Source organism: Fusarium graminearum, chromosome 1, assembly GCF_000240135.3.
Source record: "Fusarium graminearum PH-1 chromosome 1, whole genome shotgun sequence".
NCBI classification, from domain to species: Eukaryota; Fungi; Ascomycota; class Sordariomycetes; order Hypocreales; family Nectriaceae; genus Fusarium; species Fusarium graminearum.
In genome coordinates this window covers 7111794-7130355 of record NC_026474.1, presented here as the reverse complement: position 1 = coordinate 7130355, position 18562 = coordinate 7111794, and the positions used below count along the sequence as shown (strand labels likewise).

The window sequence follows — 18562 nt, the reverse complement described above, 5'->3', positions numbered from 1 at the left end:
ATGTCAGCAGCAGCAAAGGTCTGCTGCACAGCAAAAGTCGACGATAGGGCCGCGAAAGGAAATATATGTGCCGCTTGGAGGTTAGAAAACCCAGTGATGATACACATATGAGCGTCTCGCGCGAGAGCCTTTGTAGCTTTCGATGCTACTCTTCTCGATTTGTCGGTACCTGGTGGGTTCTTCGGTGGGCTGCTCAGGTATAGTTCGGCGAATACCTGATGGCTCTTTATCTCTTCGTTGAGTATTCTCCCGCTCATGCGTCGACTGAGTGCATCAAGCTGGCTGTTTTCAAAAATGACGGCAAGATCACCTTTAGTCGAAACATAAGTTGGTTGGGATTGTTGGATCCGGTTCAGGATCCGTTTGGCGCGATCCAGAGATTTGTTGATATGTTCTGGCGTGAAAAACGGTTCCACTTCCTGGCGTGGGGGACCGGAGGAAGCACTCGAATCGCTTGACGGCTCCATGTTGGTTGTTGTTCTCATCAAATATGTGGAAGGATGATGAGGATAAGAATAAGTATAGGCCAGAGTGTTTCAGCTTCCATTTATACCCTGGTTCCTATCTGAGTGATTCTATATTTCAGCCTGGCAGCGGTTTGGCAGCTGTTTGGACTGGCAGCGGTTAGCATCGCATTAACGGCGGATTGCACTGCATTAACAGATATTTGCACTGCATTAACAGATATTTGCACTGCATTAATAGATATTTGCACTGCATTAACAGATATTTATACTGCATTAATAGATATTTGCACTGCATTGACAGAGGTTTGTCGTCAAGGAGACAGCGACAAGACCAGAATCGTCGTTAGTGCGCCATCTACCGACTTTACCGCCAGACCTGATAGGACTGTCACTGCTAATATTTCCTCCCCTCTCCCTATAGGAACCGTGGGGCCGAATATAATTGTCTAGACGTCCACTACCATTGACAAGATCTATGGCGGCGCTGTTGTGTTACCCGTACTTCAGGACATTCTGGGACGACAACCCTACCATGATTGGAGAGCGGTGACCCAGAGGCGCGGGCAATACTAGAAGGTGAGTAACGCTTGACGACAGACAGCGGCTTGTCGACCAGGCATTCCAGCGTGTTAATAGTGACAGGAATTCACAGTATAGTTGTAAGTTGACACCACGTGGAGAACCGTCATAGACAAAGTATTTACAGAGACATCCAAGCACAATTGAGCAGCACTTAACTATCCGAAATGATAGGTAGACAATCCATGGTCAAAATACAGAAAGTCAATAGTGACATGAGAAAAACAAAACAAAAACCGAAGCCACCTACGAATTTGATGGCTTAAATCGTTTGGGAGTCCCTCGGCGCCAACGTGCTCAGGCCCGTTTTGTCCAAATTGAATTCCCGATCCCTTGGCTTCAACGACCCATCTGTTTGGTTCCTACCAGTCATGTACCAAGCTTCACAGGTGCCACCACAAAGAGCTGTGAATACCATACAAGCCCAATGAACCTTGACCACAGATTTAAATTTTTCTGCATCTTCTTTCGGCATCGTTACGTGGAATGAATAGCCCGATCGAAGCCTTTTCTCGAACTTGGTAGTGATGTTCTTCAACTTGTTGAGGCCGGGAGCCGCGTTGCTTTCAAGAAGCATCTCAATGAATAGTTCCTCAAATAAAGGAAGTTCAGAGACATAGTCGGAGGTGACTTCTTCTGAGGGGTCTTCCGGGTTGAAACCAACAGGGCGATTGAATCGTCCAGACATAAAGGGCATCCAATAGAACTGCAGTTCTACCGCAACCTTGCCGTCATCAAGAGTTTGCCGGCCCATATACTTGAACGCACAGCGACCTTCTGTAAGAGCTTCATACAGATCTTCGCAAACTGAGAGCATATTCCAAGCTTTATGAGTCTTGCCAAGCTCAATCGCACTGTGAATATCTTCCAGAAGGGGGATATTGGTCAAGTTGATGCATCCTTCTTCGAGATTTCCAGTGTCATCGTTATGCTTTACAGTGTCGTTCCATGTCTCAGGAATAAACCAGAAGACCCGAGGGTCGGCTGACCCTGTCACAACGCATCTGTGGCCATCGCGTTCCACGCACTTCATCTGCTCCTGTTTGCTAGGAGGAATACTCGGGGGGGTCTCGATGGTTTTAAAACGCGAATGATAGGTGATCGACTTTTTGATCTGCTCGGAATCATGGTTTCGGATCATCTCGTGGTTCAAAGGTGGCTGCTCTTCGGGAGTTCCAGGTATGGCATGAGCCCATTCCGATTCGCCTAGGTTCTTTGGGTCACGATGAAGCATGTCTGTGTTTTTGGTCAGCCGAATCAAATAGAGGGCGTGGAAGTTCAAATATCTTTACAGTGCTTGCAAAAGGGAGAGATGCTCTCTAGTCGTTCTTTTAGGTGTAGAGGGTCGCAGGCGTCTGGTGAGAGTCCACCTCCGGACTCAAGATCTTTAAGATCGACAACAAAAATTGCGACCATATGCTCAGTTCGCAGTTGGAAATCAGGTCGAACTGAAGTAATCTCGGCATTGATATTTTGGGCATAACGGAGTCGATTTTGTATCCCATCAATATTCAAGCCAGGGACTAGGTCAGCGGGGGAAATGTCGAAATGCGTCCCCATCGTCGTTGCCAGGTCCATATCCAAGCCATAAGAGTTCGTTTTGTTTAGGGGAAAACCATGAAGAATACCAGGGCAATGTTGTTGGTAGGGTTGTTTCTCATGAGACTTGTATTGTGTAGGTTCTGGGTTTAAATAATTATTTGTTGGTAAAATTTTCACTGCATAGAAAAATGGTCAAGGTGTAAAAAGGAAGAGTCTGATCCGCTGCTGCCTATTTTTAATGTTTGACAACGTCAAATCTTACGAGCAACAATCCTTCCACTAGGTTAGTAGTTACCTACTGAGTAGGGACAGAGAAAACTTAAGGTGGCACAAAGGTACAAAGTCCACACGGATAGGCACGAAGGCATGATTCTACTCCAAGCGCCTATCGCGGATAGCGGCAGACGTGAATGCTTAGACCCAGCAAACGACGGAACTTCCTTGAGGGGAGGTAGGTACCTAGGTACCTTAGTACCTGTGCTAAATAATCGTAGGCGGCCATTATGATGGATGATTGCTGCGCTTAGCTAATAGGTCTTTGTTATTACAGCGCGCGGTCACAACTTAGCAATTCATTACTGCTTCCGCGCAATTTGTCGGGCCACAGGTGAAAATACCCTTAACAGTTTGTTGTTTCTGAAAGCAGGCAGCTGTGCAAGATCGGGTCCTCTTGACACCTCCACAATTCAATTTACAGACAAATGTGCCGACCAGTTTTTGAAATCACGGAAACAAAGACTTTGTGATGTGGCCAAGGGGCTTATCCCATCCCTTTTCCACTCATGGAGTGCGCGTAACAGGTCTAAGAAGTCTGCTAGCGGCCCTCTTTTGTCGATACTCTGTCAAGAGGTTACGGACTGCAAAAGGGTTTTAAAAAATTAACCGTCAAGGGTATAGAACACAAAGTTGATATGTTACTTCACAACACGTAGATCGGACTTCTTTGGCTGTTTTTCTTTGCAAAATGATGCTTACGCACTGGTCGGCACGATACGTCTGTACAAAATCACATCCGTTTTGTGGTCGAAAGAGCCAATAAGCGGGCCGTTGTACCTCGAGAAGTTCAGGGCGACTTCTGGCAGCTTGACCTTTCTACTAGGTAGCAGAAAAGTTAACGTCCTAAACTCAGGGCACAAAAATAACTAGCCTAAAGACTATAGTTTTAGTGGGCATATAATGACCTACTAATTTCATCTTTTATGTTCTTAGCGGCCAATTCTTCTAGTACCCTGAGGTCTTTGTACCGATTTTGCGGAGGTCCCTTTTTGGGCCACCCGCCCAGCGATAAGACGAATGTACTTATATCCGCATACAAAAAGACCCCAATTTCGCAGTACATTCATCGACTCTCAGATAGTAGATAAACGTCCGGCAGCACTTACGAAAACGAAGGATTAGTCACGTGACTACCCTTATTAACGGTACATGCGGAGGTTATCAGCTGTAACGAGGTCACTTTTGCCCCACAAAACGGATGTGATTTTGTACGGACGTATCGTACCAATCAGGGCGTAACTGACTAATAATAAAGCGATGCTGTCGGCAAGCCTATTTAACTGATGTACCTTTGTCCCTTGTACAGTCCGCAGGGGTTACAAATGTAAATTTCTCCATTTTTATAGGTATCTATTGCTACACCATAATAAAATAGGCCAATAAAAGATTGCTGATGTGACGGGTGAGGTTTCCAAGGGATAAACTAATCCGTACTAGGTTTATGTGGGCAGATGCGTAAGGCGTTGTCACTGAGCAGTTGCGGGGTGTCACGTCTCTTAATGGTGAATAGAGCGGGTTAGGCGTACTCAGGTAAAGAAGTCTTATTGATAGCTGGTGAGCTAACTATACTAACTAGTGCTAACTGAGTGTATATATACTTGGGTTTATGCAGGTCGAATGCAGTCGGTTCGACTGTATTTGAGAGTCGAATGTAGTCGGTTCGACTGTGTTCGTCATGTAAGTCGAATGGCGTGCGTTCGACTCGCTACAGGGTAGCTATCTTGCTATTGGGTGGAATCTGTGGAGTGTGTATCTCACGTGCGTCAGACTTGTCGGGTCGTAACAGCTGACTTATAATATAGCTGGAGACAATACTGGGGTGATCTTCAAAGAAAATATACCAGATTGGCCAATAACGAAGGTACCTGATTTTACATTTGTAACCCCTAAGGACTGTAACAGGGACCCCTATCTTTGGGTTACTTGGTGCAGCGGTCCTTTACGACAGATGCTCTTCCACCCAGTTAATTCAACATAGTCAATATGTGCCCTAGCTAAACATATATAACAGTTGGAAAAACACTTAATTAAGACATCTATCCTCGGAGAAAACGCCTTTAAACCGCTGGCTATAATGGTTATGTAGTTGTCAGCTAAACAGTGTTGATGTTTTGATATAAGGTAGTTGGAAATGGACGCGGAGTGGAATGAGGATTGAGCTAACTATTTTATAACTGGCTTTTGGGTGTTTATATTTTCCATGTTGCCATTATTGTGCTATTCCTACTCTTAGCTGGGAACACAGCAAATAGGAAATCGAATATTGAGCTTTAGAATCACGTATAACTCAGCAGGAAAGAGACAAGGCAAGTACTGATGTTGCCTGAATGCAAAGTCTATCTAGGGTTTATCGTTCACGATCTAAGTAACAAAATCGGATCTCGTGGCAAAATAAACAACTCGATCATCTAAAGTAATCTGAAGGCATTGGAAGTGTAGGCCATCACTTAGAGTAGCCGCCTACGCTTATTCTGCCGAGATTCAGTGTCCTCCTCGCCACCGCCATCAATATCTTCCTCACTCTCTGCATCCAACTCATCTTGCTCATTCTGCTCGCCGGTCAAGTCAATCTCATATTCCGACTCTTCGAATTCATCGGAGCCACCTTCCCCATTTTCATCATCTTCCTCATCTTCCTCATCTTCCTCATCACCGCTCTCTTTCTCATCCGAATCCACTTCATCTTCATCTTCATGTTCTTGTTCTTCTTCTACTACTTCCTTTATACCCAACACTTGTTTCTCTTCATTTAGCCTCACACGCTCCATCGTTCGATTGAATCTCTTCATAGGCCGCAGGGATGTCTCCAAATGACGTTTACAGACGTTGCCATCAGCGCTACTGTCCCCTCGTGCCAAGGCACATGCTGTACGAACAATGTTTTTGATCTGTCGACCATTTAGTTTTTCTTTTGCGATCTCTTTCAGGGTACCATCAAGCTTTAGTGCTTTTGCGCTCTCTGGAGAAATTTGCGCGAGGAAATTGTACAGTAGTTTACTTCGACTCAATCTGGTGAGAGGTGGGTAGTAGATCGCAAGATGGATGCGGGATATGAAAGCGGTGTCGAACGCGCTGATACGGTTTGTTGTTAAGAACAGAATACCGTGATAGTATTCAATCATTCGAAGAAAAACTCATATATCATTAGCGGGGGTAACTAGATAGGTCTTGGTATATGCTTACCAGAAATAACACCGTTGTGAGTCAGGTTTCTCGACTTTCTTTGCTCAAGATATACGTCAGCTTCATCGAGAAGAAGAAGCGCATGCCATCTTTCGGCAAGACGGAATGCGTTTCTCAGTCCCTCCTCTACCGACTTTGGTGAGGTTCCAAGTGTGCCGGCATCGAGCCGAACGAGAGGCTTTTTACAGTAGTCCGCAACACTTTCTAGACCAATCGTCAGTTTGATATACGCTTAGTTGGTAGAACACAGTAAAATACCGGCTGTTAGTGTTTTCCCAAGTCCAGGTTCCCCATACAGCAGGAATGTCATTCCCTTCCCCTTCCCCTTGATGAGGTCGTCAAAGGAAAATCCATCGTCCTCATGTACACTGATAAGAGAAAGTAGCTGCGCCTTCTGATCTTTAGGGAGAATGAGATCTTTGAAAGCTGCTGAGTCAAAGGTGATTTCTCCGATATCATCAATGTGAAATCTTCCCCATTTGTTCTCCCTCAATGAATATCCTGCAATGCGAGTGTAGCATATCATGAATTCTTCTTCTGTCAGGCTTTCTAGGGCATCTTCAGGCTTATACTTCTTCTTGTCATCACGCAAGGACACCCGCCAGCCTAAATCCGTGTCACACCAGCCGTCATGGTCCGCCATAATCCGTGTTTTCATCTGCTAATTAGCTTCAATTCGTGACGAGTCTTGCAGCGAACTTACCCAGCCTGAAGATCTACCAGGGCCATCTTCGAACCAAAGATAACGTTTTCCGTGGATGCCTACAAACTTGCGACCACGACATATAAGTATCTCTCTATTAATTTGCTTCTCTTCTTCCGGCAAACGACCAAAAGGAATGACACTGAGCTCCTTGAGCGGCTTCAAACCTTCATAGTATTCGATAGTTTCAGTGACTTCGGAGTAACCAAAATGAGTGCCGTTATAATCGATATCATTTCCATAGAAGCGCCAGTTCTTTCCCGATAATATCATCCTGTCAAGTCTAAAGGCTTTTGGAATATCGTCTCGGACATATATGAGATCGCCAGGCCTAAAAATCATCCATAAGTGCTTATGCTCCAGGCCCGGTTCAAAGTCAGCGAGCCACTCCAAAGCGTTGAAATGAATTATTTCTGCGGCAAAGACCTCCCACATGTGGGCAATAAGGTGCTGTACGTGATTTGCCGCTTCCTCGTTTTCACTTTCCGACATCCCTCGCCCATAACTCATGATTTCCTCGCGATATTGGAACAAACAATGAGGCTCGCCGATAATAGTGATGTTCTTAACATTGACATTGAAAGCTGCGTACTCCGGAATGGCCGCCTTGATGGCCGCTTTCATGAACGGCGATTTTATCTCAAGCACAGTCTTCTCAAGGTCCTGCTCTTTGTCCCAGTAGTTCGTGACAGTCAGAGCGCTTTCATTGGCGCGCGCTGTCTTGGAAGTGTACTTTTTGCCAGCTGGCAGGATGACCCGGTCTCCGGAAGTATTCCAAAACGAATCAAATCGTTTTGTTTCACAAATGGCGCCAGCTCCATCGAGGTCTATTGGGTTGGGTGGTTGGGAAGGGAGTGATGTGGTCCAATCGAATGACTCTAGGTCGAAATCCATCTCTTTTAGTGATTAGGAGGAAAATATTACTTATGAGGAATAGATGGTGCGTGGAAACTGAGAAGAGCTGGATCTCTATTACCATTTATGTAACTTGTTGGTTGGGTAAACGATTCTGCCTAGGCGACCACCTTGGCACCACAGCCTGCATGATAAACATCTAAGTACAGGTACTTGATCCTTCAGCCCCTGCGCACATGCCCCCTCGCATGGCGCCGATAGCGCAAGCCAACTCACGACAGCCTATCATCCTTTGCGAGCGTTTCAGAGATAGATTCTGAGTTCTGATTCTTGTTGTTTTCGATAGTCGGTCTGTGCTTGATGGCAGCAATTGTATTATATGGCTGCTCTTCTACGGACTCGGACAGCCACCGACTCATTTGGTAGCTTTGCTGGTGATGTTGGCCTTTAGAGGTTGCTGTCTTGTCTTTAGGTCGTGGGACGGTAACGAATGTGTCAGACTATCAGAAGGAGTTGAGAACCAGTGTTGCAAAGAAGAATAGATATTTCTTACCATTGTAATTTGTTAAAGTCAAATACTTTGATGTTGTATGGATGAGAATTGGGTCAACGCCGCTTTGGTGAGTGCTAGTCTAATGTTCAAAGACATATCGATTTGGTTTCCTCTAGACATACAAGTATATATACCATTGAGTAGCTATTTGATTAGGACGGGGGACTTTTCAGTCCCTATCAAGACTTTTGGATAATTGCAAAAAGATCCCTTGTGAGATGTTTTCAACCCTAGTCTACGCCCATGATGTCTCCGTGCGAGGTGCAACGTCATTGCTAGTCCTTTACAGTCTTTTACAGTTTTTACAATATTTTGAAAAATCCCTGGAAAATACGGTCCAGGATGTCATCATACGTGGCTCTGGGACACTTGCATGACATGCAGTGCTTGGAGGCCTTTTTAGACCTCTGAAGGCCTTTGCCAAGTGACCATTACGGATGGGACTACCGTCTCAGCCTCACCGGGGTTACATGGCGCGGGAGATCAGGGAGCAAACGGGAGCCTATTCAGTTCTTTTTGGGCTTTCACTCAGCCAATAGAATCTGAGAAGTCTGTGCCTGGACTGTACCGGTACCTCTGGATCCTCAAGTGTGTGAAGTGGCTGGTAAGCGCGGAGTGTCTCGAGGGTTACTATGCACTTTCTCATTGGACAACAGCATGCCTGTCACGGACTTGGAGGTGCACAACATATCAAGCGCCACTTGGCACCTCGTAGGACTTTTCAGTCCTTTTTTCAGCTCTGGATTTCCAGTGCTGACACAAAGGCCGTGCGCTAGCCCGCATCTTCTCTACTACGGCCTCCTTGCGGCATTGCTCCCCAATCCTTTTCTTGTTCCTTCTCCTATTCTTTTCATCTTAGCTTTTATCCGCAACTATATTCACTTTTCTACTTTTACAACTCGATCACTGAAAGACTGACGATAAAGTTGTATACATCGATGCTTGCAAAATGTCTAGGATGAACCAACAGACTGTCTGGGATGACTTTCCTACTCCTCAACTGCCAACCATCGAAGGCCTGAGCCAGCCTATGGACCCTTGGCTGTCATCTGGCCCTTTACTTCCACAACCGCAACTGAGTTATTCTCATGTTACCCAAGGAATATCTCTTCAGAGCCCATCAAATGCGGCGCAGGCGCATAGCTCAAGATTAAATGCCAACAACACTGTAGGCGAGATGCATGAATCAAGGCCACAAGAGCCAATCCCGCTACCAGAACTCTGGCGCCTAGAGCCTCGCATCGCTCAACAACATGGAAGTTCTTCGCATGCCATTGGGAGAGGAAATGATGAAAATACCTCGTCAAAGCGACCCTCGCGAAAACCCAAAGCACCACCTCTTGGAGAGTCGCAGTGGGAACAGAAAAAGCCATATATAGAGCAACTCTATATTGAAGAAGACCTTCCGCTGCCAGAAGTAATGCGAAGGATGTCGGAAAGTCACCAATTCGTCGCGACGTACGTGATACCCCATCGACGGTGCGCTTTAGCAACACGATCAAGACTGACATGATTGTGTTACAGAGAAAGAATGTACAAGAACAGGTTCAAGGCTTGGCGCTGGTCCAAGAATACTCCTGCCACATGGATGGCAAAGAAAGCAAGACAACGCAAGCTCGATGGAAAGGATACAGTATTCTATTGGAATAACCAGAGATGGACTGCGGACGAGTTGGCACAAAAGAATGGCAAGGTTTGGCAGAATCAGAATACCGATGGTAAGTTTGTCCCGTTTCTGTCTTTATAAAGGGTTACTACTAACTGTCTAGGCGCAATGATCATCTGCGGTCCCACTCCACACGACACCAAGTATTACACACCCGGAAATGAGAGCCCTCAGTGTGGCCGTGTCTATCAGCAGCAGATGCAGCTGCAGCCGCGCGGCTGGAGCGAGAGACGCAAGGAAGAGAGGTTTTATCTGGACACGCCGCCAATCAATATTGACGTCAACAAAGCAACATTGTCCCAATTCCATGATTTACTGAAAGATGCCTCTCGTGCAGCCTCGGCCGGAATGGTCGATGATGCTAATGCAGACTTTCGTGATGCTGTCTCAGGATTTCGTTTCAAGCTCTCGCCAACTCACGACGAAACTCTCAGAGCCGCATATTCTTATGCCTCCTTTTATGCGAAAACCAACCAGATGGATAAAGCAGATGCCGTACTTAATTGGGTATCTAACCATCACGTCAAGAAGTGGGGACCAAGCCATGAGAACACCTATCTTCACTATGCACGTGCAGTCGAGCTGTTTCAAGCTTGGGGCCGCCAAGAGCATGCTGAGATTCTTGTCTACAAGCTCTTAGATGATCAGCCAGATGAAGGTGTCAGCCTTCTCGAGATTGGACATGAACCTTTTATTCGAGAGCCCACCTGCTTTGATAGATCGTTCCCAGAGACGGACGATCCCGAGGAGATGAGCCAGCAACTCAGCAAGATAGATCTGGCAATCATGGCAAACATCAGGGGTCTCAACGATGTTCTCGCGGTTATCATTCGACATTGTGATCAAAGGCCTCATGATCTGAATATGTCGTTGCAAGCTTGTCGAGCCAAGTGTGCACTTGCAAGATGGCACAATAACGCTGGGGATCATGGGCAGGCCTTGAGTCTCCTGAAAGATGCAAGAAGATCCATCACACCCTTCCTCGTTGTAGAGGAAGAACCCATGTCACGGGCAACGGTACAAGCAGTGAAGGCACTCGCGTATCAGTTTCTAGAGATGAAAGACGAATCTTCTTCCAATACTGTGCTTGAAGACGTTGTTGACTCACTGGATGCACGCTGCCAAACTTTTAATTGCGATTACAACGACAAAGCATTTCTCCTGGACTTTGTTCTCGCTGTTGCCTTTCATCTTCACGAGGTTGCTTCCTGGGACAAATGCCGTTATTGGGTCGAGCGGGGCTTAGGTCTTGCTATAAGGTTGCATAGCTCGAAGTCGCTAGAGGCTCGCAGATTTCAAAAGATATTGGACAAAGAAGACTTTGATATGAGAAGTGCAATAAGCGTTCATGATCTGATGAAGTCTTCTGGTGGGTTGTTCAACATTAGGTTAGTTTTGTAATTCAGGGGGTCTGGAATAAAGATAAGAGGAATTTGACATACCTACGATAGCTTGCACCTGATGTAGGCTTATGAGAATGCTCTCTTATGTCATTTAGCTCTCGTTAGCCTCTTTCCTACATTAGAACTCGTCGTGGTGAGTGGGCGCCAGAGATTGTTGACCTGCATGTAGTAAGAATGGTCTGTCCGCCTTGGCCATCAGTCCAGCCTCTTGGAAAGTAGTCTTGATCTACTCACAGCTAATCAACTCATCCCCTTTGCATTGATACGCCGTCTCCAATCTATCTAATACAATACGACGATCCGAGCCGATCGCTGCCCACATCGTCTCTCCCTTCGTGCAAAGCAATATCTCCTGTATCGTCGCGTATGAGTTGCGGCGATACTAGAGGAGGAGGATTTTTTAACATGAGACTTTTCTTGGGAAATGTCTGGGTTTAAATAGAGGAGTAGAAAAGTATAACTGTATATGCCAAACCTTGTGAGCAATAATTCGTTCACGTGGAGATGCAAATCAAGGTGACCTAGGAACGCCGACCTCTTAAGCTTTAGGCTTCAGGCTACAAAGATAAATAAACTAATAGTGGAACCTCAAGGCCATAAACTGATGTGCTCATTTCGTCACTGATGCCTCTAGCGGCTGGCATATCCCAATAGCATGAACCTACCTACCTGGGTACCTAGGTAACACTTCATCGTAATGCCGATAGCTTCATGACAGCTTCACCAAAATTCAGAATCTCTCACGTGGAGACCAGGGTAAAATTGATCTAGCCCAAATTCATTCACTTCCTTACCCAACCTCATCTCACCGACCAACCAACATGGACTCGTCAGGATACTCAGTGGTCTGTACAAGGAGATGGGAACCACTTCACATAGACTTCATGTAGAATAGTCTGGTGCCCAGCATCATCAAAAAAGTGTCATTGACAAGCATGAACAGCGTTCCAGTGTTTGTTGTGATTGCGAATAAAAGTATCCCTAATTGTTCTATATCTTTAATCTCATGCTTCAAGGTATTTCCTCAGTCTCTCGATAATCGAGGGTATTCCAGCCGGTGCTTTGGGCTTCCAATGCTCGTCCACCGTTGGTGTCACTGTCAGTTGTGAAAGAGCCCTGGACAGCTCATGCATCTCAACAACATCGCGACTATCCAAGAGTCCTTCGCGACGATTCAATCTCCATAGCAGATCAAGTGCCTGTACCTTGACTTCTTCATCTTCTGCAGACGATGCGATAAAAGTCAGACCGGATATGAGATCTCCTTCAAGCGAGTATGTCGGTTGCTGAAGAGCGATGATAGGAGATGCTGCTTTTCGAGCTGCTACTAGGAAAGGCTCAAACAATTTTGGACTTGGACCTGCCTTGCCACTCATTCCTTCGTAAGAGTCGATCACCATTTGCCAATACTTTTGTCGCAGACATAAATTGTCGTATTGCTGTTCCTCCCTTGCCGACAATCCTTCTGCCCTGAGATTACAGAATGCATCCAGCCGCGCAGTCCACTCGTCCAAAGACTTCTGTAATCTCTGACTTGCTTCAGTCATGAGACGCTCTTTGTCGACTCCATCGCTACCCTCGTAATGCCAGGGCTTCTCATCCTGAAGAACATCCAACTGCCGCAAGACAAGAGATGCTTCGTTGAGACTATTGAATGGGGCGACCGACTGTGAGCCTTGGATTGCGTTGTTTCGATACCACCTCTCTACTCCAGAGGCCCCTTCATTAATTGGCATGAAGTTGGCAGACTCGACTTGCAGCCGACAAAACATTTCCGCCAGTTTTTCGGTTATCATACGGTCTTCAAAAGTGGAGGAGGGTAGTTTGGAGTTGAACAAAGCTGAACCTGCGCGAAGGTGTTTTATGAATTCGTCATACCGGCCAGTGAGACCTTCAAAGGAGATGAAGAGTAGACAGCAGATCAAGACAACGTGCAAGTTCTCAGTGCAGCTTTGTGTCATATTTGGGATAATGGAGGAGATTGCCTTGTTGTACTGCTGAATCATGAAATTCTGTATTTCACCAATGTTTGGGTGTCCATTTGCCCGAGCCATGAACAGCCGATGCGAGGCGCCGACGGCAGCCACGCTGTATCGGATGGACTCATGCTTGTGCCCCAAAGGGAGAACAAATCTGATCCAGAAGTTTGTTGATTCAGCAGAAAGTGAGAGCTGCGTTGACGTGAGTTGCAAGAAATGCTGAAAGTACTGGCACTCGTGGCTTGTCAATGTGGGGACATCGTGGATAGACGTCCCTAGTGGTATGGGAACCAACTTGACTGATGCTGTCTTGGCCTTTGTCCTTTTTCGAGGAGGCTTGGGAGGTTTGGGCGGGGGATAACCATCGCACTTCATCTTGTCCTTGGAACAGCGATCACATGTCGGTTTTGCCTCATCACATTTGAGATGGCGGATTCTGTCCCTAATAAGTATTCGACTAACAGAAGAGCCACGAGATCCTTACTTGCTACAAAGTGGCAAAATTGACATTAGTTCCAAGCCTGAATGATGAAAAAGGGAATAAAACGAACCAGGTGATGCACCCATTGCGACTTTTGGGAGCTGATATACGGGTGTATCTGGACCTGGTGGTCGATATTACTTGGACGGCCGACATCGATACATGTGTTGCAGATACGAAATAACCTATAGGAAATGAGAATACCACTCTGAAGTAGACAAGCGGCGAAAAGTGTGCCCTGTAAATAGAATAAGCAGTGGAGTGGGATGAGACACGAATGTAATGCAAAAGGGGGAGGGGTCAGATAAGTTAGTCTGCGCGCCAAAACCGAGCAAATTGTACCACTTCAAGACTAACCGATTTAGGTTGGGTCAACCTTGGGATGAAGATCTTGGCGGTAGCAGTGCCGAAACAAGGGGACCCTCGTCCGTTAATCATGATATCCATCCTTCCGATACCTCTTGTGTCACATTGTATGTGAAACAATTGTCAATGTAGATTCAGGTCAAAGCGAAAAGCATAACTCACTCCCTTCTACTCTGTAACTCTGCTACAGTAATAACGTAAAACTATAACTTCGGCTTGTGGCTTGACAATTGGGACTGTGCTGTAAGTTGTTGATGGTCTATGGATGGTGAGGCTTACCCAGTCATACAGCCCGTGCGATAGTTATTATTGCTTCGGCCTTCAAGGTCTGCGAGCTTTAAACAAGGCTGACTTACCTGCCCTTAGACAACTGTCGGAACGACTAGACTAGCTGAGAAGTGGAAACGATGTGTAGTCAGAATATGAGTGTCTGTACCTGCATCGGGACCTATGTGACACTAACACCAACCGAGTGGAGTCATTCGGTCTTCCCGACTGTCACTTTTTTACGTGAAGACCAATGATAATTGTGTATTCATGACTCTAGAGATCCATCGACCAGGCCCGTGGTAACAGATTCAACGTGAAACCCACTGGTTTGACTCGAGTTGCACAGGGCATCCAGAAAATATCCTGCGAATAACACTGAGACTACTTTATATTTCTCGCTCAAATCCTTCGCATTTGCCCTCTCCAACCCTCCCAATCATCACCGCGATCATGTCATTCGTTCCCATGGAGGAGGATATCCGCTTTAGAGGGCTCCAGGCCAGCCGGACTGCCACCTGGAAGTACCTCGTCTCGGTCTTTTTGCGATGGGTAGTCACTTTGCTGCTCAGCATAGCCATCTGGAAGATTTTGTGGTTCTATTCCGAGGCAATGACCATCATGGCAAAACCAGCCACGCGCGACTTTAATGTGTGGATTACAGGACTCACCATCGCTCTCGGTTTGGCGTTTGCTGGTAGTCTTGACAAGTTGGCCAAAGACACACGGTGGTGGATATTGTCCCGTCGACACCGATCTCGCAGAAAGGTACTACCCACACTCCTCCATGCTCCCATTATGCCCTAGGCTCACAATTCCCATAGGTGGAAGCCATCTTGGAGGCTGAAAATGTGCTATCTGTTTTGCAGATGGCGTTTAGCTCTCGACGTATCACTATCCACGTCACCGCGTGGTCCTGGTTCTTCGTGTTTGTGGTAAGTTTTGTACTCCTGAATATCGATTAGTCAAGTACTAACATTAGTAGACCTCACAAATCGGTCTTGCTGTCCTCGGTCTGTTCTACTCAGTGATGTATCAGACAAACTTGCCCTGCAAGTGATACCTGGCAATGTATCGATAGCCAACATGTCTGCTGTTCAGCCTCTTGGATTCGTCTTCTCCGATAGCCAGTCCAGAAGCGACCAAGAATATGCGGCCAATATGTAAGCTCAACTTCCTCCCATATTTATCAGCATCTAATTCTTCATAGGTACGGTGCCATGTCACTCACATACTTGACTGGAGTTCGTGGCCTTGAACCCCAGATAGGAGACTTGCGACTTGCCTCTGACCCAAATCTGTTCTGCGACATTGACGGATGCGACTTTATGTTTGTCGAATCATCCGTACCGTCGGATCCAGAGAAAGAATTGTCCGAGATGTCATCATGGCAACCAATAATGGTAGCCACACCACGCAAGATAGCCATATCTACAAAATGCGACAGCTATCCAGTCATAAGTGGCGGCGACGGGTCATCCACAGAGATTGAGTATCGAAAGAATGCAACCAACGGCAAGGCTCAGGAAACTTTCCGCGTCAAAGTTCCTCTCACCGCCGAGACTGAACAGACAATCTTCATTACCAACACATCCACCACCTGCGGCCCTGGCTGCAGCACCGTCACGGCTCTTGAGACATCGGCCAAAGACCCCTGGTTTTATTCATGCAACACAACCGTGGGCGCTGTAACTAATGCTACGATACCAGAACACCAGGTCCCGGAATACATTCGGATTATGGTATCTCATGCCATCGCCCTCCAAGGCTTCTTGGCCAACTCGTCATTCAATACCGACGACTTACAGTACCAAGTTTACCCAGCACAGTCGCCTTTCGGAACTCCTCTCCAAGGAACGGCGCCGGCAATGGAACTCACCGTGTCTAGATTCGCAGCAGGTGTCATTGCAATGATGGCAAGGGTCAATGACGCTATCGTAGTCGACGGATTCCCACCGACGAAAGGATGGAGTCTCAACGTCGACCACTGGAACTACATATTGATCATTTTGGCTGTCATTGTCAGCTTCCAGTTCATGTTCAGCGTGGTTATAGTTTTCATGGCCACAAAGGTGGTCATGCCTCATGGAGGAGCAACATCCATGGCAAAGGTGCTGCGTGCTATGGCGGCTGACCAGGATTCTGATGGGAACGATTGGATATACCGAAGCAGGAAAGTTTCCGCTGACGGAGTTTATGACTTGTATCTTGAAGGGCGTCCACGTGCGGAACAGCAGGGCAAAAGCTTTTGATCATGATTGGCAAGATGAAGGGACAAAGGCTATATTAAGATGTAGAAGTTACGATTGAGCATTCGATACAGGCATAGATTGCGTGGTCGTGCGGAGTACTGGAGTATATTGGGAGCAACTTGAGCATTTACAGGCTGTAGCATTTCATTAATCCATAATCTCATTACAAATGACATGAGAACTGCCAGACGTTGCTGATGGAAGGTAGCCAACTTTGCTTGACTTATTTTACTGCTTCATCACTTGACTATCGACTATCAACAACGGCTTTAGCCAAGACGCGGACCCTTCTCTAGTCTCCTCATAATCTCGTAATTCGTGTCACCTGAAAGGACAATTAATTATCCCCATGTGGATAGTGTCGTCTCGGCAAAGCCCGTCTAAACTCCACTCCGTGGCAAAGACGGCCTGGGTAGCCCCATCACCCATATACTAGACACAATCCCTATCTGAGATGTCAAGCCTTAGGCTAGCCAATATGGACAGTACTAGGGTAGTGAGATAGAGCCTTCGATAGTTGTGTGACATCACGATTAGATAGCCTTTCTATCTACCGTCGAACATCGGGTTTAACGTCATGAGCTCTTCATATATAATCAATTTTCTCTAATGTTTTTCAACAGTCAAGATGGCAGGGCGAGGTATTAGGTCGAGAACTTAAATTCCTTATTCTCAACATCTAGATTCTAGTAATATAATAATATGTTGCAAATTCCCCAAGCAAAACAGAGAAGAGAAAGTCAAAGCCGACCACAACCCGACAAAAGCCCGCTTACAAGATAGCCATTTCTATCGCTCAGTCTATTTGGACGACCCAGGAGGGCACTTGGGGGTAGGTGGGTATGTAGTTCCATCCTCCTGCCAGCCTCGAAGTCGAGAGAAGCGAGACCACAAGTAACGATTAAGCCAGCCCTCATAATGACTGAGCATGGGGATATGAGCGCCCTGGTCCGTAGGCTCCATGACCATCTGCGATTCGAGGTTGGGAGGAAGCCACATGATGGAACAGATGTCAGTTGTGTTGCTGTGGTCGTTGATGTAGTCGCGGAGGCCAAAGGTGTGACCCTGAGAATGTTAGTTTTTACGTTGGCAATGATCCATGGAAGTTTACGTACTGTCTCATGAACGAGAATAGACCAGTTGCCGAGCTGGCTTCCGACATGATCCCATCCATACTCGCTGACTGTGATACCTTCGCCTGATGCAGCGCCCATGTTGTAGTCACCCCAAGCCTTATCGACTAGGAAGTACTGCTGGTACCGATTCTCGGCACCGCGGCCACACTTGGAAAAGTCACCATCCTGGTGCAGATGTCTTGAGCAACCGGGATCGCAGTCAGGCGCTCCATTTTCGTCCTTGAACTCGGTGTAGACGTGGAAGCCATCGCGGTTTCCTACCAACTGGCTGTCGTTGGCCACAGCCCATGCGATGACATTGTGCTTGACCTCCTTGAAGGGGAAGTTATCCCAGCCTGGGAGCCACTGGAGCCACTGCTCATATTGCTGGACGTGCTGGGCGTGGATGTTGTTTCTGGTCTCCTCATCGAGAACCTTGTCTGAGTTCCATCTCATACAAACATTGACAGTGCTGTTATACGTTAGTGATGGTCTTTGATGCAGTTTACTGCCAATCATACCCGTTACCATCCATGATCTGGTCAAGAGCCCAGTTGTGATACTTTGTGAAGCCAGGTCCATCTGGGAACATGGCCGTCATCATGATTTCGGTGTTATCCCAAGTCATGGGTAGAGCCTTCTCCCATTTCTTTGGGATTGGATCGTTGGGTGAATCGACAACGGTACCAGCAACGAGGGGAAGCATGGCTGCCGCCGGCCTGATGACGCGTGATAACATGGTGAAGTAGTGTTGCGATGAAAAGCGAAAGACTGGTGGTGAGTATTGGTGATGAGAAGTTGAAATAATAGCGAAGAGCAGTTATCTTTATAGGCAAGATATAGGAGTCTCTTGTACTTGACCGCCGATGCCAAGG

General features: G+C 46.7%; 6 protein-coding genes across 6 annotated transcripts; 2 read left to right on the top strand and 4 right to left on the bottom strand.

The window, feature by feature from the left end:
- Positions 1 to 1308: 1308 nt before the first annotated feature.
- Positions 1309 to 2280, bottom strand: FGSG_02187 (uncharacterized protein; the record flags this gene model as incomplete). Its single annotated transcript, XM_011319772.1, has 1 exon — positions 1309 to 2280. The coding sequence occupies one exon, from the start codon at positions 2278 to 2280 to the stop codon at positions 1309 to 1311; it is 972 nt and encodes a 323-aa protein (XP_011318074.1).
- Positions 2281 to 5311: 3031 nt separating this feature from the next.
- Positions 5312 to 7644, bottom strand: FGSG_02186 (uncharacterized protein; the record flags this gene model as incomplete). Its single annotated transcript, XM_011319771.1, has 4 exons — positions 5312 to 5823; positions 6048 to 6251; positions 6306 to 6708; positions 6751 to 7644. The coding sequence occupies 4 exons, from the start codon at positions 7642 to 7644 to the stop codon at positions 5312 to 5314; spliced, it is 2013 nt and encodes a 670-aa protein (XP_011318073.1).
- Positions 7645 to 9107: 1463 nt separating this feature from the next.
- Positions 9108 to 11225, top strand: FGSG_02185 (uncharacterized protein; the record flags this gene model as incomplete). Its single annotated transcript, XM_011319770.1, has 3 exons — positions 9108 to 9616; positions 9683 to 9876; positions 9928 to 11225. The coding sequence occupies 3 exons, from the start codon at positions 9108 to 9110 to the stop codon at positions 11223 to 11225; spliced, it is 2001 nt and encodes a 666-aa protein (XP_011318072.1).
- A 1006-nt stretch (positions 11226 to 12231) lies between these two features.
- Positions 12232 to 13581, bottom strand: FGSG_02184 (uncharacterized protein; the record flags this gene model as incomplete). Its single annotated transcript, XM_011319769.1, has 1 exon — positions 12232 to 13581. One exon carries the CDS (start codon positions 13579 to 13581, stop codon positions 12232 to 12234), a length of 1350 nt encoding a protein of 449 aa, XP_011318071.1.
- Positions 13582 to 14773: 1192 nt separating this feature from the next.
- On the top strand, positions 14774 to 16572 carry FGSG_02183 (uncharacterized protein; the record flags this gene model as incomplete). Its single annotated transcript, XM_011319768.1, has 5 exons — positions 14774 to 15088; positions 15145 to 15255; positions 15306 to 15333; positions 15402 to 15483; positions 15531 to 16572. The coding sequence occupies 5 exons, from the start codon at positions 14774 to 14776 to the stop codon at positions 16570 to 16572; spliced, it is 1578 nt and encodes a 525-aa protein (XP_011318070.1).
- Positions 16573 to 17373: 801 nt separating this feature from the next.
- FGSG_02182 (uncharacterized protein) lies at positions 17374 to 18393 on the bottom strand (the record flags this gene model as incomplete). Its single annotated transcript, XM_011319767.1, has 3 exons — positions 17374 to 17637; positions 17688 to 18159; positions 18209 to 18393. 3 exons carry the CDS (start codon positions 18391 to 18393, stop codon positions 17374 to 17376), a joined length of 921 nt encoding a protein of 306 aa, XP_011318069.1.
- Between the last annotated feature and the right edge of the window lie 169 nt (positions 18394 to 18562).